The following is a 26,306-nucleotide window of genomic DNA, read 5'->3' on the forward strand; positions in this document are numbered from 1 at the left end:
AGCAGGGCGTATTTCTCCTCCAAGCCAGGGTAGAGTCCAATGGAGAACAAGTTAGATTGCTAAATATACTCACTGTGGGTGAGTATATACTCATGGAGGGAGGGTCCTTAAGACCAAGAGGTGGCTGTGAGCAGGGTGAGGTAAGTATTGGAGATGAACTCCTGGGCCCCAAGCCTGGCGGGCATCAGGAGGAGGTGCCATGGACAGGCACAGGAGCCAGGAGGAAGAGCTTTGTGAGGAATAGACACTGAAGGTAGCCTAGGCATATGGAAACAAAGCAGCCCCACCTCCAGCCCAGAGACAGAGCTAATGTGATAGGGGCCTTCCCTGTAGGGTCTCCTTCTTGCTCCCCTCTTCCCTGTGAGTCAAGCCCGGCTCTGTCCTCACCAGTAGATGTTCAGGACTAGCAGAAGTAGGACTGAGGCCCAGACAGACTCATTGCCCCAAGACGGCCTCTAAGGCTGTGCAGGAACCTGAGTTCTCCAACAGGGGAAAAAGGAGCAAGGTGCAGTGGCCTAGGGTACTCTCACAGGGGCAAGAGGAGAGGCAGGGTGCTCTGACAGTCAAGATGGCTTTCCCAGGGGTGTGCAGGCAGAGGCATGAGGAGCACAAGCTGCAGGGAGGTCAGAGGGCCTGAAGCAGGGACAAGAGAAAACGGCAGCTGAGCTAGAAGGGAGCCAGACTGCTAGAGCTTCAGGAGTGGCATGCTGGGAGACGACAAGGCACCCTTGGTGGAGTGTGCCTGCGGACTTTCTCAGAAACAGAAGGAGGAGGTGGGGACAAAGGGAAGGTTCTTTTAAGAATGGGGAGGTTTGAACAAAGGAAAAGAGGATCAAGTCCCACACACATCAGATGGGGCAACCAGGGGGTGCAGAAGATAGACCGAGCAAATATGTCCTGAGTCCACGTTTACCCAGGGTGCAAGCAGAGGAGATGAGAACGGGCAGAGAGACTGAGAAAGGATGAAAAATATGGACAGCTGAGAGAGATGGCAGGAGTCTGCCAAGATTCCTGCATCCTCTCCGTGAAGACGTAGGATTTCTGCTGGAAACTGAGAGCCAGAGGGAAGTCTGAAGGTTGGAGAGAGGGATGGAGCAAGGATGGCACAGCTTTGGCAGCTTTCTCCGGAGCAGTACTTCTCGAATGTACAGAGTACACGCATGAGCTGGGATCTTGTTAAAACACAGGCTCCGATTCAGCAGGCCTGGGCAGGGCCTAAGAGTCTGCATTCCCAGCAAGCTCCCAGGTAATCCTGATGCTGCTGGTCCAGGAACCACATTGGAAGGAGCAAGGATTTTGAGTCAGATAAGGATAGTGAGAAAGAGTCTGGCCTAAGAATTCACTTTAAGGAGAGACCTACCTTTGATATTCTCACCTAGGGTATAAGCTGAGACCTTGGGAAGCCTAAGTGGGCCTGACAGCCCTACAGTTGATGGGAGGAGGACAAGGAGAGGAAGGAGGAAGAGGTCAGCAGCGAAGGCCAGGAACCTCTGGTGGTAGGAGGCCCAGCAGTGGCCCCTGGCCCCCTCACCTGGGCCAGTGTGGTTCAGACCACCCACTGCATACTTAGAGATCTCCCAAAAGATGGGAGCCAGTTAGGGCCGAAAAGCGATATTCCAGGGATTCGGAGAGTGCTTGCAGCCGGCAGGGCAGGCCACCCCCATGCTGTTTTGCGGTTAAGTACCAGACTCATCTGGGCTTGTTCAAAGCCTGTCCAGGACACACCAGGCCAGAATGTGAGGAGAAGGGAAGAAATGGCTCTACCCCCGGAGCCAAGGGTGAGATTTCTGTGCCAGCAACTAACAAAAAAAGGAATAAAATCTGGGAGGAGATTCCTTGGGCTCTGAGTCCTAACTCCCAACCCTAAGTGTCCAACTTGCAATTAGCAATCAAGAGGTTTCTGAAACGCACAGGTTGTTTTAGGTTCAGGCAGCCCAGGGCTGGAGTCCAGAGGTGGGGCTGTAGGGACTCAGCTTGGCTTTCTGGGGCCCAGCCTAAGAGCGAGACACAAGTTTTGAGTTAAACCGAGGTCCGCTTCACCAGAGAAAGGCGGGGAGGACCTCCGGGCGAGCCAAGAACATCAAGAGGAAAAGCTTGGAGGCGTCAAAATGAGCAGCGAGAGCAGGAACTGGGCGCCGCCGTGGAGTGCGGCGGGCACTTGGGAGACGGAGATGGAGCCGAGAAACCGGAGCTGCGTCCTGTGACGACGCGGAGCCGGTGGAGGCCCCCGGGCGCCGCGAGGCGCGCTCCTCCGTCTGCGGCCCGGCTCCCCCGCCGCGCGGCACCGTCTGGCCGCTGCCGGGTCTCCCTGGCCGCGCCGGTCCCTGCGGTTCCCTCCGCGGCCTCAGCCAGGCCGCAGCCCCCAACCCCCGCCCCAGCCCCAGGCCCGGCGACCGCCTTGCAGGACCCGCCCCGCGCGGCGCCCCGGCCCGGCCGCTCCTCCCCCGATGATGTCACGTCCCCGCCGCCCCTCGGCCAGCCGCGCCGCCCCGCCCCCGCCGCGGCCCCGTCCCCAGGGCCGCCCGCTCCCGCCAGCCCTCCGCCCGCCCGCGCGCCCTCCCTGCGGCTCCCGCTCCCCCGGGAGCGGCGGCGGCGGGATGGCCCGGGCGCGCGGCCAGGCCCCGGGGAGCGGCCGGCGGCGGCGGCGGGGCGGCACGGGCCCCGGGCCCCGCGGGGAGTCGGCAGGGCTGCTCCTGCTGCTGCTCCAGGTGCTGCCGCCCGCGGCGGCGGCAGGGCCGGGGCGCCGGGGCCCGCGGGGCGGCGGCGGCGGCGTCTGTGGGCCCGGCGCCGCCGCTGCCTTTCCCCGGGACGCGCGGCTGCTGCTGCTCGTGCCGCCACCGCCACCGCCGCCGAGCGCCGCGCCCGCAGCCTCCGCCTCCCGGATGGTAATCAGCGCCCCGCGCCGGCGCCGCGGGCGGGCGGGGGTGGGGGCGGCGCGGGGAGGGCGGGCGGCCCCGCGCCCCCGCCTCGCCGGAGGCAGCTCCCGGGGCGTTCGGCCCCTCTCCGACGACCGCGGCCCCGGGCAGCCACCAGAGCGCGCCTCTAGGGCGCCTCCGCGACCGGGTGCCGGCCCGCTCCGCCCTCCCCGCCCTGCTCACAGTGCGCCCGCCGGCGCTCAGGCCGCGGGGGAATCCCTCTGTCTCCCCGCCCCGCGCCCCGGGAGGGAGGGGACGGCGCCGCGCTCGCGGACCCGCTTTCTCCGAGGGAGCGCCCCAGAGGCTGGCGCGCACTGAGCCGCCGGGACTCGGCGCTGCGCGGCGCTCCTGGAGGCACCGGGTGCCGTCGGGTCGGGCTGCGCTGAGACGCCCGCAGCCTCAGCGGGAGCGGATCCGCGGTGGTGGGGGCGCCCACGACTGAGCGCCCTCATGTTCCCTGCTCAGGACGCTCTGCCCCGTGGCGGGCTGAACCTGAAGGAGGAGCCGCTGCTGCCCGCCGGCCTGGGCTCGGTGCGCTCCTGGATGCAGGGCGCGGGCATCCTGGACGCCAGCACCGCGGCGCAGAGGTAAGCGCTCGGACGCTTCCCGGCGCGCTCGGGTTGGACTGTTCCGCGCCGCCTTCGCTCAGCTTGCTGAGCTGCCGGGGCTAGGGGTGGAGGGAGCCCTAACTCTGGACGGTCCCGGCAAGCTCTCCCGTCCACCCTGCCCCGAGCGCTGATGCTTCCTCTTGAGGATATGGGGCGGGGCGGGGCGGGGCTTCTGCCTCCTCTCGCACCGTCCGGCTCTGATTTCTGACTGTCGCTCGCCGGTTGGGCAGTCCGTGGCTCGGAAGAAGGTATCCCCGCTGCCCGCAGTCTCAGAACCATGACCCGCAGCCATCAGCCGTCAAGGAACAGCCAACCCCTCCTTCCTGGGCAGTCCCAGTGCCCCTCTTGTCCAATTCCGAGTCTCTCAGCCAGAAAGACAGGAAACACAGCCTCCTTTCTGCTTTCCCACGCCACTCAAAGTTGGAGGAGGGGGTTGTGCAGAGCCAGAAAAGCAGCTGGGGGCTGAAGAGTGGGGAAAAGATGAAGTGGGTAGTCAGTGTGGCTGCAATGATTGGGGCTGGGGACAGGGTAGAGCGTTCAAGGTGATTTTCTCGTGGGCCCTGCAGGAGACAAGGGTCCCTGGGAGGCCAGCACCTACTTTGCAGGAGTCTGGGCAAGGGGCGTGGCTGGGGGATGGGGTCCAGGATTTGGGAAGGAAGTTTAAAGATTTGTCGACCTGCCCCCACAACATCTGGACCCCAGGCTTTTGGTAAGTTTGGTGTGGGGAGGCGGGTGGTTTAAACATCCTACTAGGAGTTCTCAGTGGTTAAGACTAGGGAGGTGCTGCCTCTGCAGAAGGTCAGGGGCTCTTGGGAGCTGCGTTTCTCAGAGCTCTAGGCAGCTTCTGGTGCAGCAGCCTGAAGGCATTCTGACAGGCTTGACACAGGCCACACATTCCCATCCCCAGTCCTGTTCAGGGAACACCACTTGTAGCCCAACCCCAGCCTCACCCCTTAACAGACATGCACCTTGTTTCATGCACAAACTGGAACAGTTCTTCCACACTTCTGTCCCTCTGTGACTATCAAGAGAGAGTGCTGGGGGTCCCCTGTGGAGCTCATCTCTTCAGGAAAAGAAAGTGTTTTGCCTATGAAATAACTTACATAGTGTTCCTCATGATATAACTATATTTCAGAAGAACTGGAAGATAGAAAACAAAATCTCACCTCTCTAATACAGTTCCTGCCAATATTTTAGCATATTTCCTTCCCATCTTTCTTCCCATTAACAGGTTTTTTGTTTTATTTTTTCCTGTGCCATGCATCCTGCCTGTTTTTCTGTTGGTTCTGGCTTTTTATTTAACTTGAGATGGTCAGTTTCTTAAAGGAGCTTCATCTTTTTCTCCAGCACCAGCCATGTTGTGATAACTCCTTATAAGATTGTGTGGAGAGTTCCCATGGGGCTCCTGGAGTTTAAGGTTCCAATTTTCTCCACCCCTTCCCTCTGTCCCTGCCCAGAGCCAGCAGGTTTGACGAGGGGAAAGTGGAGCGAAGGAGTCAGCACCCTTGTAGTCTATGTGGAGGCAGAGAGTGTGGTGTGAGACCCTTCCCAGAGGGTCAGGCCATGAGCAGTGCTGTGTGCACTGGGGAGTCTTGAGAGGACTGGAGGGGTCAGCTTTGAGTCCCCAGGGCCACATTTCTGGGACTGAGAAGGCTTCCCCAATTTGAAGAGGGGCATTTCTTCAGACCTGGGCTGCTTGTCTCCAAATCCGGAGACCTCTCTGGCTCAGGACACAGATTGGGAGCCCCGCATGACCCCAATATGGTTGACCCTAGGCCACCTTCCAGAGGGGAGTAGGCCAACCCTTCTCATTTCTTCCCAAGGTGGCCCATCATCTCCATTTATACCTTGAGGACCTCGGTTGGTCTTCTGCTCTGGTTTTTCCATCCTAAAACAGCAACAACAAAGATTCCTTTCCCTGCCCCCACCCCCCTCTCCAGCCTCTTCCTGGATTCCCTCCCATGTGTCTGCAAAACGAGCCCAGGGCACTCTTCCCCAAGGCTGCCTGAGATCTGACTGTTGTCTTTGACAGCTTCCTTGCCTTTGCCCCTGGTTGTCAGTTCCCTCTTTGTCTTACTCCTGATCCTAATCTCAGTGCCCATAGCCAACTTCTAACAATGACACACCCTTGCCCTCCACCACATTCCTCCCCGGCTTGAAGGTTAACCTACCTGTCCCAGTTTACCACAGCTGCCTATCTCACTACCCCATCCCCAGTCTCTCACCATCTGTCATGCTCCAGGGACTAAAGCAATATTCCAAATAACTCTTTTCTGATTCTGTCCATCCCCAGTAAAAACTTCAGTGACCCCACCTCCAGATATACAGCATTCAAGGCCCATAACAGCTTGACCTCAGAGTTCCTTCCAGCCTCCGCAGGATACTTGAAATCTAACAATGTCTCTTGAAACAGTTCCCCTGCCCCAGCACCCACACAACCACTGAATAAAGTCTTATAGCCTCTGGGACCTGAGCTGCCCAGCTCCTTTCTGTGCCCTCCCACCAAGCCCAGGGGAAGGGTGCTTAGTGCTGCCTAAGGATGCCCACCACAGTCCTGAGTCAGCTGTACCCTGCCTATCCTAGATGTCCATGCCCCGCCAGCCTACACCTTCCTTTAGGGCGAGAATGGTGGCCTGTTCCTCCCTGTATCCATAGCACCAGGACAGGCTCAGGCAGTCTGTAGGGGGGCAAGGAGTACGCGCTGAAAGAAGCAGGAGTGCGTGTTCGAAGTTGCCCAAATCCCTTTCTCTTGGGCACCCTCTCCAGGATCTCCCTGACCCCAGGAACCAGGTACTGGAACAGCTGTGGCACCCCAGATTTACAGTGCCAACAGTCTACAGAAAGCAGAGAAGAAGGCCCAGAGCCTGCCAAGATCAGGGAGGGAGGCTCTGCTCACAAGAAGGAAAGTTCCCAGTAAAGAAGGGTTGGAGAAAAGGGGCTGTCTGCCCTTTCACAAGAGCAACAGGGAAGGGCAGGGGAGGTGGATGCAGAGGCTGGCAGGGTCTTCCTAGCACAGAACTCTGTACAAGGACCTCTGGCCATTGCTGTGACTGTCCCTTCCCTGGGCCAACAGGACTTATCTCTGAGACCCATACCCCAGCCCCAGCTCCCCTTTCCTGGACTCCCTTGCAGACCCACAACCTCTTGCTGGAGCACTCAGAACAGAAACATCTCTCCTTCTGATGTGATTCCCAGCCTGGGGAGACCCCTGGAGGACCCAGGCCAGCCCTCCCCCTCGAGCTGGTCCCAAAGCTCTAGCAGGGCCCTGAGAGGAAAGCCAGCTGGGGCTGCCTTTCCTGTAAGCAGCTGCAGGCTAGCCTCCCTGCTAGGAAATGCTTTTGTTTGCTTTAATAATTAATAGCCGCTCCTCAGCCTGGGACCTGGCAGGCAGGCCTATGGGTGGCTGGCGAGGGGGTGGGCAGAGAGAAGCAGGGTGGGCAGTCTTTAGGTAGAATGGAGGGCAAGAGGGAGAAGGGGAGAGCTGATTAATGAGATCCTTCCCTCCCTACCTCTTTCAGGGACTTTGGTGGCTGGGACAATTCCTGGGGCAGTGGGAATAGGGGATATTCCCTCCTGTCCACCAGCCCCTCTGCCTCCAGCCTACAGGGTCTCCTGCTGTCTGCATTGTCAAGCTGGGTGTGCCCCAGTGAGGTTCTGTCTGTTCTCCCTGGTGTGTGGCACAGCCAAGCTCTAAGCATGGTGGACTGGCCAACAGGTCTTGGCTGGGACCGGAAATGCCAGGCCCAGCTTGATTAACAGCAGTCCCAGGAGCCCAGATGATGCCTGCAGGGAGAATGGTCCCAATGGGATGCTTGGAGGAAGACAAGATACAGAGAAAGGAAGGGGGTCTCATGCAGCCATTCTGGAGTGGGAAAAAGAAGAGCTGGATTTAGCAGAGAATTTAGGGAAATCTGAGACAAGGGATGAGATGCAGGAGACATACACTTCTTGCTCCTTCCACTTTGGAGTTGGGGGGAATATCAAAAAGAAGCCTTCCCCAGTTCTGATGACCTCAGTGCTTGGCCCCATTTCCCCAGCATCCTAGATTCCAAGACGGATCAGGCCCAAGTCAGGGCATTGCTCAGAACCTTGGCCTGCCAAGGAGGTCAAAGGTTAGGATTTGGCAGGGAACAGAGAAAGGCAGGAGGCCTGAGGGGTCCTCTGGGGGAAGCCAGAGCTCCAGCCTCGGCCCCTTGTCCTCTGTGGGGTTTGGGATGCTTGTTTTAATCTCGTATTTATAATAAATACATAGTCAAGGATGTAAGAGCCATGAATGGTTTCCAAGGAAAAAGCAGAGACTATAAGGGATGGTGTCTGCTCGACAGCTGTGGCAAGGTCCAGCAGCGGAGCATCCTGCTCAGCCTCACAAAGGAGCATCTCCGGGGACCACTGGGTGGCCCCAGCGATAGCAACCAGACAACTTTGCAGCCCCCAGTGTGTCCCCACATGTGTTCCCCTGTACTTTGGAGGACAGGCCACCTGAGAGGCCCAGGCTGTGAAGGTCAAGTTGCCCTTGGTGTCAGCTTTAACCTGGAGTCCAGCACAGCACTCAGGAAGCCCATCCTCACCCACACTTGCTGCAAGGCAGGTGTCCTCTGACCAAAAAGTAGCTGTGCCAACCAAAACTTTTCTGTCAGTCCTCTTTGACCTCTGGGCTATTACAGAATGCAAGATGGGAAGGGGTGGTGGGTCATGGTGGAAATACCAAATGAGCATCATCTCCTCCCACATCCAGGTTCTTTAGTACAGGAGCAAATGCTCCACCACCTCAGCACACTCCGGAGTTGACAGGAAAGTGTTTTGGACATTTTGTTGAAAATAATCTTTTTAAGAAAGCGAGATGTATAATTCGTTTTGGAGTCTTACAAAAGTGGTTAATGTGGCTGTTTTCATCACTCAGCTGCATTTATCTGAAAAAGTTGCTTATGTGGCATGCTTTATACGTTGATGATGCTAAGTGAATGAGATGGTTTGGAATTATAGGCTCGAGCAATACGGACCAGGTGAAGCAGTTTTTATGCATAGTCTGCTAAGCTACACTTGGGCCCTTGGGCTGTAGCTTTGCTGGCTTCCATCCCATCGGAGGCCTCTAGACAGCTGGTAGTTGTCAACCCCCACCCCACCACTCCGTATCCCCTGGGGACTCTTGGTAAAGGGTCTGCTTCCCCTGCCAGCATCTGCCTACTAAGACTTTCTTAGGCTGCCAGCGCCTGCTTTGCCCACTTGCACCGCAGGCCAGAAGGACCTGAGAAATGACACCCCAGAAGCCCTCAACCAATGACTCAGAGTTGGTGGGTAAATACCCAGCTCCCGCCCCCAACCCTCTGTCGGGATAACAGGCACACGTTCTAGACTGTTTCTAGTGCTCCCTGTGGGACTGAGCTGCAGTTGCCTGTGGTAGTAACTTGTTGGTAATACACCCTTCATGGACTGCCTTTTCTGTTATTTCACTCCCCACCTGAGCCAGTGTTCCCTGATATCACCTCCCACATCAAGTGTTTGCATTCGAGTCCTCCTCTCAGGGCTGCTGCTGGAGAAACGCGAAGAGAACACTTGCCTCTCCAGACTTCACAGGGGCCTCTATTGCTTCCCTTCCTCCTTTAACCTAAAGAATCCTTGTCAATAGATGTCTTTGCTGTTTCTCCCCACAGCCCAGTGATCGCATGGGAGATCACAGAGTCAGGGACATTGGCCTTCATCCACATTTCTCTGACTCTGAGTTAGTGCAAGTGGACAGCGATCCCACCTCCCACCCATCAGGACCCAGGGTTAGCCCAGCAGGGGCTCTCAGATGGTCTGCATCCCCTGTGTCTGCCTCTGAGTTGTTTGAGCTTTTCTCTTAGGCTTCTTTCTTTCTGATCTTTAATCTTGGTTTGTTTTCTCACTGCAAGAGCATCAGCTATTCCCAAAGGGAGAAGAACAAAAGTCTTTCCTTCTCCCTCCCCAGCCTGTCCCTTTGGGGCCAGCAGTTCCATTAGGGATGTTGATAGGTCACCTACAGCATGGTGGGGATGGAGATGCGTGTGGGAACCAGAAGAAAGGCGAAAGGCGTAGTCCTCACCTGCCTCTGGGGTGGCTGCTCATGTGCTGATCCTATGCCATTCTGTCTCTTGTTCATAGGAAATACTAGAATGTCTTTAACACAAAACCTTTTGTGTTTCATCCTCCTGCATCTGGCACAGCTGTAAACAGGGTGAGCCAGAGACCAGGCATAGCTGGGGGCGCCCTCTCCTGGCCTGCAGGGAGTGGGGCTCTTCCTGAGCTCTTCTGTTCGTGATTATGACTGATCCTGACCCACCGCTGTAGACTGACCATCTCTGTCCCACTGCTTCACGTGGGTGTCATCCCAGGAGGGAGACTGTACCTCAGACCCACTAAGCACGGTGGGGAAGGGTGGAGGATGCCTCCAGGAAGTGAGTCCATGAGGCTGGGAAGCCCTCTGTGCATCCCAGCTGGCAGCACTGCTTGCCTCCACAGACCCACCCATGTACTGGTAGGGGCACCTGCTCTCTTTCCCCACCCTGAGTCCCCTGACCTCTCCCTGGGAATTCCCTCCTGCTGGGAGGGCCCGGTGAAGGGAGCTTGGCTTGGGCTTAGGCTGACCTAGGAATCTGGCAGGAGCCGGCAGGCAAGGACCCAGGACTGACTGATCTTTGCCAAGAGGGATGGATGGGAGAGGAAGCTCAGGCCCACATCACTGATTTACTCTTGGCCTGGAAGTGCAGGAGTATCTGAGTAGAAAGGGTCTGTTGAGAGGTCTAGGGGGTCATATGATTGCTCAGCACCCACCTGTCTGTCAAGGCCTCTTTCTCTATACCCTGAGCCCCTCCCCTCTGAGAACTTTCAGGCACCTTTCCTGGACTAGACACTGAATAAAGGGCAGAGTGATTTGGGCTGACACCACAAACTCGCCCCCTCTGGCCTCCGGTCTCCCTAAGCTGGTCCTCAGGGCAGGAGGGAGGAGTCAAGGTGGCTGCCTCATTAGCATATGCAACAACGGTACTCGGGAACCTGCTGTGATCAAAGCCCTCTGGGCAGCAGCCTGAGAGGGTGGGTAGAGGAGGAGGGTGTCCTGGAGAAAGGAGCACAGGTAGAAAGAACTTTTGGTGGGGAAGACATTGGCCCCCCTCCTCATCTTGATCTGGGGCAAGCAAGACCCTTAACTTCTGCCTCTGAAACCAGCATTTTACGTAGGCCACTGAGGCCCCCAAGCAGGCTTTCAGCAGGAGGAATGATTTTCATTTTCTTCTTTATGTATTTTTTTGTAATCTGAATGAGTAAAAACAAAACAAGCTTCTCAAGCCCATTACACCCCAGATGTTATGGCTTCACATGAAGCCAAGTAAGAGTAAGCGGATTGAATATTATATGAAGAAAAATATTGAGTAGTGATGGTTTGGGCAGATGCTGTCCCAGTGGCATGATGGGTCTCTCATCTAAGTGTCTCTCAAGGCAGGTTCCCCAGCCTCGTCTTGTCCTCCATACCTGCAGCAGCCCCTCACTTTTCCACTGCAAGGCACCCTCCCTACCTGCAGCATCTTCTAAGCTCTGCCTGGTGGGCTAGGTCACATTGAAAACCTTCTGGTGGCCTTTAGTCCTATTTCCCACACCACGTTCCTCAACAAAAGTGCTCTGTAGTCAGGTAACCACGGTGTATGAGATATTTATTACCACATAAAAAGTTATCCCCAACCCAGCAGTGTTTAACAACAAACATTCACTATGTCATCCAGTTTCTGAGTGTCAGAAATCAGGGAGCGGCACTGCTGGGTAGTTTGGGTTCAAGGTTTCTTACGAGGCTGCAGTCAAGATGACAGCCAGGGCTGCCATCATCCGAAGGCTTGACTGAGGCTGGTGGCTCTGCTTCCAAGGTGGCTGGCTCACATGGCTGGCAAGTTAGTGAGGGCTGTGGGGAGAAGGCCTTGGTTCTACTCCATGTGGACCTTCCACAGAGCTGCCTGAGTGTCCCCTCAATACGGCAGCCAGCTTCCCTGAGTGACTAATACAAGAGAGAGAAGAAGGCAGGAGCGACAGTGTCTTCTATGACCTAGCCTTGGAAATCATACACTATCACTTGTGCCATGCGCTACTGGCCACACAGACCAATTCTGATACAGTGAATACCAGGAGGTGTGGGGATCATGGACAACCATCTTGGAGGCAGGCTAACGTACTGAGCAGTCCAGCCTGAGCCAGGTCAAGCAGGGTCCATTCCTGGAGAGGGTCCCTCACCTACACTAGTGGATGCTATGAAGCTGCATTTCCCAGCAGTTATGGCCATAGCAGCCTTTTGTAAAGGAAGGAACTTGGGCCATGAAAAATCTAAGAACCCACTTTGAAAGTCCTTGGTCCAGAGAAGAAGGTCTAAACTCCATGGCGTGGTTTTGTGCCCCTATATAGTCCAGGACTTCCAGTACAGTCTTTTCCTTCCTCACTTCACTCTTTGAAATCTGTGGTCCACTGACACTAACCTTACACCTGCAGCCATTTCTGGTGCTGTTTGTTCTGCCCTTTTGCCTGCTGCACCTGCCGAGCTCCTATTCTCTCCTCAAGGTCCAGGGGAAAAGCCACTGTCTCCATGAAGTCTTCCCTTCATCTCTCACAGAAGAATATTCATTTTTTCCTTCTTTGCGTCTATAGTTTTTTATATAGTAATATCCTTTGGGGGGTACCCACTTGTCTTGTGCTCCAACTCTGTGTCTGTCTTCCCTCTCCTTCCAGGCATTTAACTCCAGCCCTACTTGGTACCATGTGTCCAGTGCTTGGTACCTCCCTGGGGCTCGGGAAATATCTGGTGAATTGGGCCTTGGTCTTCTCTTCCTGCTCTCACCCTGGCCTTACTTCCGGGAAGCATTTTTGAAGAGCCAGGAGAAAGCCCTTGGCAAGGCCGGACCAGAAGGTCCTCCTGCAAGGAGCCAGTGGCTATTTTTCCCAAAGCACGGAGGCGGGTCCCTCTACATCCGGAGAGGGCATCCCCTGCCTTCAACAATAGCCCAGAATCCAGGCTGAGCAGTCTCGTGGGCCTGAGCCAGTTTAATGTCCCTGAGAGCCTGATGGACATCACCATCTCCCAGGCACTACCACAGGCTCATGTACACAGCCTTGGGCTGGGGTACAGTGGATATTTGCTCCAGAACCTCCCAGCTGCCCCTTGATGCTTTAAGGGGCAGTCATGGGAGCCTCTGATCAGTAAGATGGGTTTTGGTATGTTTGGTTTTACTGATCAGCCTTTCCAAATGTGGGGCCCAGGGGAAAGCCTAGGAGGGAATGTCATAGGGATGCATCCATTGCCACCTGCTAGGCTACTTGTTCCCGAGAGAGCAGGCTGGGGTGACCTCGGTCCCAGGAGGCCTCTGTCTGCAACTGAGGTGGTCGTGGCAAGGGGGGGTGGGCCGATCCAATTTTTTATCTTGCTCAAACTCTTGATATATCAGAGCCAGGTCCTGACCAGCCCACGTACCTGGTCAGAGGCAGTGGGGTCTTTCTCTCCAGAGGCCTCTTCCATGGTTTTTCAGTTCCTCTCTTCCCCTCAGTGGTGTGGGCCTGGCACGAGCACATTTTGAGAAGCAGCCCCCCTCCAACCTCAGGAAATCCAACTTCTTCCACTTCGTGCTGGCCATGTATGACCGGCAGGGGCAGCCCGTGGAGGTGGAGCGCACAGCCTTCATCGACTTCGTGGAAAAGGACCGAGTGAGAGGCCCATGGGCTCCCTGGGAAGAAGGAGGGGTGGGGTGGGGGGCCTCCCCCCAGGGCAGTGAAGGATAGATGGTAGGGGAGTAGAGAAAGGGGGTGGAATGGATGGAGGGAGGCTAGAATGGGGAGGCTGGAGGATCCCTGGGAACAGAGCGCCCTCCCCATCTGGTCCATGCAGGAGCCTGGGGCTGAAAAAACAAACAATGGGATCCATTACCGTCTGCGGCTGGTGTATAACAATGGTGAGTGAAGACCCTGCCCCTCCGTGCTGCTGTGTACCACAGCACCATGTGACGCCTCATGCCTCACTCCCAGGGTTAAGGAGGCCCCGGTTGGTGGGGAGGGTGGGGAGTGTGATCCCATCATCAGGGGCCACAGGTGCCTCTCATACAGCGAACCCTCTCTACCTTCCCCCACCCTTAGGACTTCGGACAGAGCAGGACCTCTATGTCCGTCTCATCGACTCCATGTCGAAGCAGGTGAGTGAAGCCAGGGCCTGCTCAGGCCGGTCCCACCCTCCTCTCGGAGCATCTGAGGGGGCATCCTCATCCCTGTGCCTGCATCCCCATGATCTAGCTCCCCAGTTCTTGCCCTAACCTATGGCCATGGAATGCATGACCCTTGCACTCTATTCTAAAACAAGACTGTATTTTCACAAAGGCCTTGTCTTCACTGGCATTCCCTAGAAGTCCATCCTAGATGGGGATTCGTGTGCACAGAGTGTACTGGGGAGGAGGGGAGAGGCTCTTAGGAGAAGGGAGTGGAGAAGTAGTACAGGGCAGGGGAGATGCTCAGCAAGGATGTGGTCTCAGCTGGAGTCTGACCTCTACCTGACCCACTAGGAGCTCTGGAGAAGGAATGGCACCCGAGTTATCCCCCCTTGAGGCTAGGAGGCCACTATTCCTGTATCAGCGAGTCACTGGGAACCAGCTCCAAGGGGAGAATATGACCTTCCAGATATTTTCAGGCACGACAGCCCCTGTCCACTAGAGAGCAATTTTCAGAAGAAAGCCCTTGGCAGTGAACACTAACTGCAGCTGAGGGGTGGGTGTGCTGGCCCAGTAAAGGGGACTGGGTGTGGCCCCAGAGCCTCCACTGCACACCCGCAGCACCTTGCTGATGTGGAGGGTCACCAGAAGCAAGTGCAGGGCCAGCAGAAGGAGCTCAGGAAGTTGAAATCTGAATAAGCCCTGATGGATTTGCCAAGTTGGGACCCCAAGTCTTGGGGCTTTGCGGAGAAGTCATGCATGCTGGTAAGGAGTGGGGCTGAGTCTCAGATGGGCACATCAGTGGCCTAGAGTGCCAGGTGGAGACTTGGGCTTTCTGACAGTCTTCTAGCAGCCTCCACCCAATCCCAGGGCGGAAGAAGGAATGATTTATTTCTAGAAAGCCTGTGGTCACTGTGGTGCTAGAGGCAGACCAGACAGTAGCAAAGTGAGGTTGTGCGGGGAGTAAATGTGGGAGGGGTTGGACAAAGTCCAGAAAGAGAGGGCCCCCATGAATGAGGGATGGCTAGGAGGCCCAGAGGTTACAAAGGTGGGAAGCCAGATTTGCAGTTTGGAAAGCGCCCTCCTTGCTTCAGGGCAGAGTGGCAGAGAGGAGGCAGGAGACTGGCAGGGGAGGCTGACCCAGCAGTCTAAGGGAGAGATGCTGGCCTGGGCTGGGAGGTGATGGGGTGGGGAGAGAGGCTGATCAGCTGGCCAGGACAGCCTAGAGAAGCAGTGCAGGGGGCAGAGGTCCACTAGGGGCATAGGACAGTGGGGATGGGAGGATGTCTGCTTCTGCCACCACCCCTGCAGCCTGACCTTGGTCCTTGTGGTCTGGGGGCCTCCCTGGCTCCAAACAAAGCAGAGTCCAGAAAGGGCTGCCTGTGGACATACCATCCATAGACCTCATGCCACCCTTGCCCACCCTGGAGCCAGGTTTGGAGAGCCAGGCTCCCAGCCCTTTTTTGCATTCCTGGTCTCCCTAGAGTGAGTCGGAGGCCTCACTGGGGCAGGGCCCATCTCTCCCCCTACTCTTGGACTTGAGAGGAGCCTCTTTCCCCTCAAGCCTGTGCACTTGCCCCCACCAGGCCATCATCTATGAGGGGCAGGACAAGAACCCCGAAATGTGCCGAGTGCTGCTCACCCATGAGATCATGTGCAGGTGAGAAGGGCTGGGTCCCTTACACCTTGGCCAAGATTTTGCCAGAATCCCACCAGGCCCTGCGTGCTACTGCTTCCACCCCCCACCCCGCCTCACAGCTCCCTGGGGAAGCCCGGGGCGGGGAGGGATGAGGGAGGAGTGAGGCCCCTGGGGCACCGTGCTGGCTGAAGAGAGGGTCCTTGAGGCCCCATTAGCCTGGCCTGTTTATGTGGCTTCTCCAAGTGTTTTTGTGAGAGGCCTCCTGCCGCTACTGGGAAGCTTAACTAATAAAGCTCCGGGGAAAGAGGGCTCACTTGGGAGGTGGGGGCAGGGCCCAGGCCTCCCGGATTAGCAGGGGAGCAGGAAAGAGGAAACTTTGCTGCCTCCTGTGTGAGCCTCAGTTCCCTCCCTGGGTGGGGCGGTGGGGGTGGAGGGAGGTGGACACAGCTCTTGGCTCCCCTCTCATATTACCCCCGAGCTTGGCATTCCTAGGCAAAGTCTCCCCAGGAGTTGCCAGTCATACAGGGTCCTGAAAGGCAGTTCCTCATGCGTGGAAAAGAGATTAGTGTTCAAAAATCTGGTTGGGACAGTGGCTGCCTTTGGGAAGGGTAGTATCAAGGAGGAAGCACCAGGGGGCTTCTGGGATTCTGGTTATATGGGTGGATTCACTTTGTGATAATTTATGAGCTGTGTGCTTACAGTCTGAGCTCTTTCCTGTGTGTATTAAAAAGTGTACAGAGAGAGAGAGAGACCATGTAGGTGGCCAGCAGCCTGCCCTTTCCTGGCTCCTTCAGAAGCAGTGTGACTTTGGGACAAGATTTCCTGGCCCACCTTTTCCCCAGGGCTGGGCTCTCCAGGCTCCTGTGTGGATTCTTCTCCACTAGGCTTCTCGGGGGGAGCCCCCCTGGCCCAGGGATTCCATTCTCAGAGACTGGATATCAGCAGTCTCTTTTACCCTGGAAGTGTGTGTGTCTGTGTGTGTGTGTGCACAGACACACACACTGTGAAATCTTCCTCTCCTTTACTGCCTTCCTCCCTCCCTCCTCATCCTCCTCCAGCCGGTGCTGTGACCGGAAGAGCTGTGGCAACCGGAATGAGACGCCCTCAGACCCAGTCATCATTGACAGGTACAGGCTGGGGGAGGTGGCCTGAGAGCTGCAAGGCTCAGGCAGGCTGCCACAGAGCAAGGTGGCACACCCACCCCCTGTTGGTGCTCTGAGCAGAGAGAACCTGTCAGATACCACAGAGCAGCCACCCATAGCCCTCTGCGTGAAGCCCTTGGTCGCACATTTTCTGAGCCTGGGCTTTGGACTGCGTTCCCTGACAGAAGGAGCCCAGAGAGGGCAGGGGATGGGATGCAGGGGAAAGAAGTGAACCCCAGTGCCCAGAGGGAGGCTGGGAGGATAGCGCAGCTTGTGTGGCAGGGCTGGGAAAGCCAGGTTCTAGTCCCCAGGCCACCTCCATGCTGCTTGAGTCTACTTCTTGGAACAGTTCGTTTCTTTCATTTGAAGAAATGGAAAAATGTTTGGCAGGCTTCAGTCATAGGATTGTCAAGGTGATGCATGTAAAAAAATACATTCTCCCACCAGAATTGTTAAAAATTATTTTATTTCTTTTTGAATAGGAAATGCATACATAAGGTATAAAATTCAAAAGGTACAAAAGAGCAAATATAAAAAGTAAGTTGGCCTCTCCCTCCATGTATAGCATACTGTATACTCTTTTGTACCTTATCTTGTTTTTAATTTGTAATAATATGTCTTAGAGATCATTCCGTACTGGAGCATAAACCCTGCCTTATTCTACTTTTAATAGATAAGACATTCATAAGGTACAAAAACTCCAAACATTGAAAAGGGTTTCCAGCAAAAAGTCTCCCATCTCTGCCCTCCATGTAAGCAACCACTGCTGGTGGCTTCGCAAGTCTCTTTCCTGAGTTAGTTTGTGCAGCTACAAGAAGATACAGATAGATACTCTTTTTGCAACTTTCCCCTTCTTTTCATAAAAACGGTGGCATCCTAAATGTAATTTCACGACCTTTCTTTTTCTCTAAAAAAAATGTATTTTACAAAATATATATTTATAATATATTTATTTATGGGAGCTTATATCAGGACACAGGAAGTCTCATTCTTTTTTTGCTACTGGAAAACATTCCATTGTGTGGATTATCATTTCTTAAAAATAGCCTGTTGCTGGCCATTTTGGCCATTTTGTTTTCCTTTTCAGGGATAAAGTATGCTGTAGTGAATTAGTTTGTCCTTGTGTCACAGTGGGAATTTATACGAAGGATATTACTAGCAGCAGAACTTCTAGGTCAAAGGGCATGTGCATCTGTAATTTTGATAGTTACTGCCAGTTTGCCCTCTTAGAGGTAACATCAACTGATATTCATATCAGCAATTTTGAGAATACCTGTTGCCCACACTTGGGCCAGTTAAGAATGTTGTTTATTCATTCAACAAATAATTTTTTGACGTATGCTTTGTGTCAGGGTCTCTTCTATATGTTGTGGATTAAGCAGTGACCAAACCAGACCAAAGACTTGTATTTATGGGCTTACTGCCTAGTAGGGGAGCTAGGCACACAGTAACTAAATGAATGAAATATATAACATGTGGAATGGTGCTAGCAGCTAAGGAGAAACAAAAGACCACTAGGAAAGATCAGAGAGTGCCCAGCAAGTGGGTATTGCAATTTTAGAGTATTAAGGAAGGCCTTGCTGAAAAGACGGTATTGGAGCCAAGGCCTGAAGGAAGTAAGGGAGAGAGCAATGTATGAATCTAGGGGAAGGATGTGCTTGGCAGGAGTGTCCTCATGTATTTAAGAAATAGCAAGAAGGCCCCAGGTGGCTACAGCAAGGGGGACAGTAGGAGGAGATGATGTCAAAGAACCAGTGGGTGGGAGAGGAGGGAAACCAGACCATGGAGGGCCTTGTAGGTTGCATGTAGCTCATTGGAAGGACTTGGAAGCCACTGGGGGGAGAGACGTTGACAAGAATGATATGGCCTGATTTATACTTTAGCAAGGTCACTCTAGCTCTTGTATGGCCTGTAGGAGGCAAGGGTAGAAGCAGGACGATGAAGTTGGGAAGCCATTACAGCTGTTCAGGTGAGAGATGATGGAGGCTGTCACAGAGGGATGTGTTAGAGGGAATTTTAAGAAGTGGTTGGAGTCTGGATGTATTTCAAAGGCAAAATGGACAGAATTTGTTACAGAAGGAGAAACAAAGTAACAAAGTCAAAGACAGTCTCCAAGGTTTCTGACCCAAGCAACTTAGAAGGATGGAGTTCCTTTTACTGAGAAAGGGGAAATTTGGTGAAGAGCAGGTTTGGGAGGAGGAAGATCAAGAGCTTGGTTTTGGACCTGCTATGTTTCAGATGCTTATTAAACCTCTGGGGGGATGTTAAAAAGCAGCTGAAAACCTGCATATGGACCTCAAGGGACAGGTCCAGGCTGCACATATAAATGTGAATGAATGAAATCATCAAGGGAAATACAAGAGGTCCAAGAACTGGATCTGGGGTGTCCAGCAAGGGAGAGGGAGAAGGAGCAGCCAGTGAAGTAAAAGGAAAATCAGGGGAGTGGGGTGTCCTGGAAGCCTAGATAAGAAAATATTCCTAAAAAGCAGGCAAGTCAACTGCATCAAATGGTGCTCCTGAATATGATAAAAAGACAAAGAGTTGGCCATTAGATTAGTAATGTGGGGGACATTGATGACCTCAACAAGAGCTGATCCAGTGCAGTGGAGGAGCAGAAGTCTGATAGTGTGTTTGAGAGAGAATGGAAGAGAATGAGTAGAGGAACTCTGTAGTTTTGCTTTAAAGGGAGTAGAGGAACTCTGGAGCTTCGCTGTAAAGGGATCAAAAGAAACAGGGTGGTGGCAGGAGCAGAGTGTAAGGCCAAGGGAAAAAGGGCCTATTCACATACTGCTGAGAGAAACCCAGCAGGGAGGGGAAATGAGGGTGCAAGAGGTAGAAGGGAGCACTGCTGAAGCAATGTTTCAGCAGGCGAAGGGCACAGGCCCTCACGCACAGGTAGAGCACTGGTTTCCGCTGGGAGCCAGCACAGTCATCCGTGGCGGCAGCAGGGGAGACAGAGAACCTGGGCAGGGAAGTGTGGAAATGGGTGGGTACAACGTGGGCACTTGCTCATTGCCTTTTCTGATTGCTTTGCTTTCTCCACGAATTAGGAAGCAAGGTCAACAGTTGAGGACGAGGATGGAAAGGGAGACACTAGGGCATGAACTGGTTGTTCAGGGGAGTGAGTGGACTGGAAATGTCATGTAATCACCAAGCAGCACTAAGGGCCCACCTGAGGTTTGTGGTTATAAATTTAAAGTGAGAGAGATTTTTACAGCCGGGCCGAGCTACATGAGTGCAGATGTAAAGCAGGTGAGTGGTTGTGTGTAACCAAAGGTAAGGGTTTGCCAGGTGAATACAATGGAACACAAAATGGCAAGAGAGTGAAGTGTGTAAGCAAGGAGGGTTTACAAAAATGGCAAAAGGAAGAGGAGTAAGCGAGAGCGAAGAGAAGGCAGGGTAATGGGAATAGTTTCTGATGACGCCGAAGAATTATGGGAGTTGACACTAGAAGGGGGTTGAGTTGGAGGTTATGTGGAGTAGACACTGAGTTGTCTGTAGGAAGGATTAGGTGGGGATTGTGTTTATTGGTAATGTGTGGCCAAGGGAGGGTGGATACAAGGTCATTACAGAAGAGATGCTCCAGGAATGGAGAGGAGAATGTGTTGTAAGAATTAGCTATGTTGATACTGAAGTCAGCAAGAACTGCAACAGGACAGCAGTGTTCAAGAGTATATATAGTGATCCAGGGTAAAGTCTTCAAGGAATGAATAAAGCAGATGATCTCAGGGATGAGAAATTACCACAACAGGCAGTGGTGCCATAATTTTTTTCATCTTCCTCCATAGTATAACTGAACTGTGATATCTCAGTGAATTCCATTTGTCTTACTTTCATGTATTTGAAGTCTATTTGTATTTCCTTTCATGTGAACTGTTCATATCCTTTGCTTATTTTTCTATAAAGGACTGGCTTATATACTGATTTGTAGGAATGTATACTGAGGAAATCAGCCCTTTGTCTTGAGTCACACATTTTTTTTTGTTGTTTGTTGTCTTTTAACGATTCTTATGGTGAAACTTGCCAATTTTTCAGTCCTCTAATACTCTGGATTCTTGTCTTATTTATTTATTTATTATTAATTATTATAATTATTTATTTATTTATTTTTGTTGTTGTTGTTTAAGCCACTTAATCAGTGGTATTTTATTATGGCAGCCTGACCAGATGAATACAGTTGGTTAATAAAAAATTGGTTAGAGCATGAAATCATAAAAAATTACATAGATACACCTTTAAAAATTATCTTAGTTGACATATTGAACTGCATGTATTCAAAGTGGACAATTTGTTAAATTTTGACACACATACATGCCTATTAAGCTATCACAGCAATCAAGATAATGAACATACTCATCACCAACTAACAATTCATCTCCTTAACCCCTTATCTATTTGGTTTCTTTTACTCAGCATAATTATTTGGAGATTTATCTGTCATTCTTTTTTATTGCTGAATAGCATCCCATTATATATATATATATATCTGCTGCAATTTTTTTTCAATTTTATTTAAAGATTTTTTCCAGCTTTGAGAAATAATTGATATATAACATGTAAGGTTAAGGTGTACAGCATGATGCTTTGATATATGTATATATTGTAAAATACTTAACCACAGTATGTTATTTAACATATCCATCATCTCACATAGTTTTACAGTTTTCTATATGTGTGTGTGCATTAAAATTTTAAAAAGAACTTTCAAAATTCTCAACTTTTAAGAAGTTTTATATGAGGTCTTAGGTTTTTAAGTCCCTAATCCATTTTGAGTTAATTTTTAGAGGTCCAGTTTCATTCTTTGGTGGGTGAAGTCCAGTTTTCCCAGCACCTTTTATTGTAGAGTCTATCCTTTACCTATTGGATATTCTTGTTTCTCTTGTCAAATATTAGTTGACCGTATATACATGGATTTATTTCTGGGCTTTCAAATCTGTTCAATTGGGTTATGTGTTTGGTTTTTGTTAATATACTGTTTTGATTACTATAGCTTTGTAATATAGTTTGAAATCATGCTGTGTGATGCCTCCCACTTGTTTATCTTTTTAGTTTTGGCTATTCAGAGTCTTTTGTGGTTCCATATGAATTTTATTTTATTTATTTTTTAAATTCATTTTATTATCATTAATCTACAATTACATGAAGAACATTATGGTTACTAGACTCCCCCCTTCACCAAGTCCCCCCCACAAACCCCATTATAGTCACTGTCCATCAGTGTAGTAATATGCTGTAGACTCACTACTTGTCTTCTCTGTGTTGCACAGCCCTCCCCGTGCCCCCCCCCACATTATACATGCTAATAGTAATGCCCCCTTTCTTTTTCCCTGCCCTTATCCCTCCCTTCCGACCCCTCCTGCCCAGTCCCTTTCCCTTTGGTAACCATTAGTCCATTCTTGGGTTCTGTGATTCTGCTGCTATTTTGTTCCTTCAGTTTTTCTTTGTTCTTATACTCCACATATGAGTGAAATCATTTAGTACTTATCTTTCTCTGCCTGGCTTATTTCACTGAGCATAATACCCTCTAGCTCCATCTTGTCATATTTAGAAAGGTGTTTCTCACACTGAGACTTTTTTCTCAAATTGATGCTGTGGTTTCTTCTAGCACTTCTTTGGTTTTGTTGCTTACATTTAAATATTTGATTCATTTGAAAAAGTTTGGAAATTACTATATACAGTATAATCATACAAAAGAAAGCTATAACAAAATAAAAATTATAATGCATAATAATCAATGTACATTTGAACCTACCAAGAAACTTAAAATTAGAACATTAAAAATGCCACTGAAGGTCCTCTATGCTCCTTCCCTGACTCACGCCACTCCCTACCCCACTCCTAAAGGTAGTAAGTAAATTGAATTGTATGTATTTGATGACCTTCCTCTTTAAAATATAATTTATCACAGATTGTATAATATTAAGCAATATATTTAGCTGTACTGTGTTAAACTTTATAAAAATGATCTCTTGTAAATTTCTAAATTTTATAGAAATTTAGCATTACATTTTTAAGATTTTTCTGTGTTGCTGCATTTTGCTATCGTTTGTTGTATTTTGTTTTTACTATGACAAGCAAGGCTGCTATGAACTTGTTTGTGTCTCTTAACTTGAATGGTACAAGAGTTTTCTTAGGATATAAACCTAGGACTGGAATTGCCAGAGCGTAGGGTATGCACACGATCAGCTTTACAAGTCAATGTCATACTGTTTTCCAAGTTGGTCTTCCCAACCAATACTCCCACCCACAGTGATTGCTCTGAATCCTCACCAACACTTAATAATGTCAGACTTCTTGATGTTTGTCAGTCTAGTGGGTGCACAAGGAATTGATTTGCATCACTTCCAATAAGTGTATGCTAGAGTCTGTTGCCCATTTTTCTTTTGAAATTATTTGGGTTTTTTTATATTGATTTTAATGGTACTGTGTAGATCCTGGATACTGACCCTTTGTCAGGAAAGTATATTTCTAGTATCTCAGTGTAATTTAATTTATCAATATTTTTCTTATGGTTTCTTTTACTCTGTGTTTTATTTAAGAAACCTTTCCCTATGCTGAGTCATAAAGATCTTCTGTATTTTCTCCTAAAGGTTTCACAGTTTTTTTTTCTTTTACATTTAGGTTCATAATCCATATGGAACAAATTTGGGAGCATCATATGAATTAATGAATCAGTATGATTATTTTTACTTATGAAGCGCTAATTATTCCCATGTCTATTAAGTGGCTCATGATTTCCCATTGAATTGTAGTACCATCTATGTCCTAAATTAAGTTTCCTTTCATTTGTGCATCTGTTTCTAGACTCTTCCTTTTATTCCTTTGATCTATTTGATAATCTCTTTGTGAACGTCCTATAGCTTGAATCACTATGACCTTATAATAATGATATAGACAAGTGTGTAGGGCAAGTTTCCCACCTTCTCCTGTTCTTCAAGAGAATATTGGTTTTTAGGCCTTTTGCGTTTCCATATACATTTTAGAATCGACTTATAAAGTTATACATACACACATGCACACATCTTTGGAGATTTTGATTACTATTACAATTAACTTACATGTCAATTTGGAGGAGAATTCACATCTTTATGCTCCTGAGCCTTCCTATCCATGAATATGGTTTATCTCCCATTTACATAGATCTTCATTAATGCTTTTAGGTAAAGTTTTGTGATTTTCTCAAAAAGGCCACATAAATTTACTGTTTTCATTCATTCACACATTCAATAAATATTTATTGAGCATCTACTATGGACCAGGCACAGTTCTAGGCTCTAGGAATACCAAAATAAACAAAGCAGACAAAAATATCTGTACTTACAAAGGGAGAAGACATAGGGAAGCTGGGAAATAAACAGTAATTATTATAAGTATATTAGAAGATAGATGGAAAAAATGGAGAATAAAACTGATTAGGAATTTGTGGATAGGAGTGGTATGATTTTAAATAAAGTGGTCACAGTATGCCAAAGTGAGAATGTGGAGTTTGAGAAAAGATTTGAAGAGGTGAGGGAGTGAGCCATTCAGATGTATGAGTAGCTTATTTCTCATACAATATTTTGTTGCTATTGTAATTTATATCCTGTTGTTTTCTAACTCTTTGTTGATAGTACAGAGATATGCAATTATATTTGTGTGTAGATTTTTGCCTTTAAGCTTGTTTTGTTTGTTTTTCTATATAGACAGCCTTCATATGCAAATAATGATTTGTTTTTCTCTATCCAATCTTTATGTATTTAATTTCTTTATAAGTACTGACTAGAGCCTCAAGTATAGCCTTTAAGATAAGCAGTGGTTGTGGGCATTCTTGTCTTGTTTTTTATTTTTCAAAAAATGCTTCCAATGTTCCATCATTAAAACACTGTTAACTGTAGCTATTTGGCAGCTATACTTCATCAGGTTAAAAAAGTTGGGTAAGAAGTTTTGGTGTTTTGTTTGTTTGTTTTTTAATCATGAATGAATGTTGAATTTCACATGTTGCTTTTCTCTACATGTATTGTAGAGTTGGTCATACAGCTTTTGTCCTTTAAACTACTAAGGTGTTAAATTTAATTAATATATTTTTTCTAATATTGAATTACTCCTAGTATAAATATACCTTAATCATGATTTATTATCTTCTTTATGCACTACAGGATTTGCATTGTGAATAATATTTTAGGGTTTTGCATATATATTAAACAGTGATTGGCTCTTTTTTTTTGTATATATAATGTCCTTGTATGATTTGACAATAGGTGGTACATCAGCCTGAAATAATTAGATGAGGCATGGTATTTCTTTTACTATTTGCTAAATGAATTTCTATGAGTTTGGAATGATTTGTTCCTTGAAAATTTGTTATAATTTGCCTTGAGTTTGTGAGGATGAGGAGGGAATTTTTAAACCGTTGAGTCAGCTTTTTTAATGGTCATAGGACCATGTAAGCCTTCTATTTCTTTTTACTCTGTTTTGGTAAATTGTATTTTTTAAAGAATCTATACATTATACTTAAGTTTTCAAATCTGTTTACATAAAGTTGTTCATAATGTTCTCTATCTCTACTGTTTCTTCAGCTTTGAACCTTTTGCATTCCTGATAGTAATTTTTTATCAAATCTTTCTCCTTGATAAGTTTTATCAGCAATTTGTTACATTTATTAGTCTTTTCTAAAACCTAACTTTTACTTTTATCAATTTTCTCAGTTGTGTTTGTTTTGTATTACATTAATTCTACATTTATTTTTGTTATCTCCGTTCTTTCATAGGGTGTATTTTGCTGTTCTCTTCTAATTTCTTAAGTTGGATGCTTAGCTCATTAATCATTGACCTTCTTCTTTAATATCACCATTTAAGGCTATGATATTTCCTTAAAATACTACTTTCCCTGTATCTCACATTTTCATATCTCACATTTTCATTATCACTCACTTCCAAGGATTGTTGAATTTCTGTTATGATTTCTCTTTTAATGCATGGGCTATTTATAAGTATGTTTCCTTATTCTTTATTTTTAAATTAACTTTATGAGACATAATTAACATACAATAAGATTTGCCTGAAACATACCATTTGAAAAAGTTTTAACGTACATGTGCACTGGTGAAGCCATAACCACAACTGATGTAATAAACATATGGCATATGTATTCCCCAAAAGTTTCTTCATGCCCCATTAGAGTCTCTCCCTTTCTCCCCTTACTTCTATCCTCAAGCAACCATTGATCTGCTTTCTGTCATGTATAGATTTGTTTGCATTTTCTAGAGTTTTACATACGTGGAGTTATACAGTATATGCTTTCTTTGTCTGACTTCTTTGACTCAGCATAAGTATTTTTTTTTGTTTCATCCCTGTTGTTGCATGTATCAATAGTTCATTTCTTTTTATTGCTAAGTAGTATTCCATTGTATGAATATATATATATATAGCAAAATATGTTTGTGCCATCATCTCTTCATAGACATTTGGGTTGTTTTCAGTTTGAGGCTATTATAAATAAAGCTTTATAGAGATTTATGTGCAAGCCCTTGTGTGAACAAATGCTTTCATTTCTCTTGAATAAAATACCTAGGACTGGAATATTGGATCATATGGTAGGGATATAAGTAATTGCCTGTTTTCCAAAGTGATTGTACCATTTTACATTCCCACCAGCAGCGTGTGAGAGTTGTAGTTCCTCTACATTCTCGTTGGCACAATAATTGTGTTTTTAATTTTAGCCACTCTAATCGGTATATAGCAGTATATCATTGTGATTCTATTTGCATATCCCTAATGACTAATGATGTTGAATTTGGCATCCATTTATTTGCCATCCATTTATTTTCTTTAGGTGAATTGTCT

At 49.1% G+C, this 26,306-nt stretch overlaps 1 protein-coding gene across 8 annotated transcripts in view; it reads left to right on the forward strand.

Moving 5' to 3' along the window:
* The first annotated feature begins 2,582 nt into the window (after positions 1-2,582).
* Positions 2,583-26,306, forward strand: part of EBF4 (EBF family member 4) — a 54,981-nt gene continuing 31,257 nt past the window's right edge. For 7 of the 8 annotated variants that reach the window (XR_005061163.2, XR_005061162.2, XR_012131507.1 and 4 more), the window contains exons 1-7: positions 2,583-2,885; positions 3,381-3,502; positions 13,057-13,213; positions 13,395-13,458; positions 13,640-13,695; positions 15,291-15,364; positions 16,402-16,470. Coding sequence is in view for 4 of the 8 variants with exons in the window: in XM_037017562.2 (XP_036873457.2) it covers positions 2,598-2,885; positions 3,381-3,502; positions 13,057-13,213; positions 13,395-13,458; positions 13,640-13,695; positions 15,291-15,364; positions 16,402-16,470 (830 nt within the window). In the remaining 4 variants the exon portion in view is untranslated. Of the gene's footprint in view, positions 2,886-3,350; positions 3,503-13,056; positions 13,214-13,394; positions 13,459-13,639; positions 13,696-15,290; positions 15,365-16,401; positions 16,471-26,306 lie in introns of those variants that run through there. The other variant, XR_012131508.1, reaches the window with a different exon arrangement.

The sequence above is a fragment of the Manis javanica genome, chromosome 5, assembly GCF_040802235.1.
Source record: "Manis javanica isolate MJ-LG chromosome 5, MJ_LKY, whole genome shotgun sequence".
In the NCBI taxonomy this organism is placed as follows: Eukaryota; Metazoa; Chordata; class Mammalia; order Pholidota; family Manidae; genus Manis; species Manis javanica.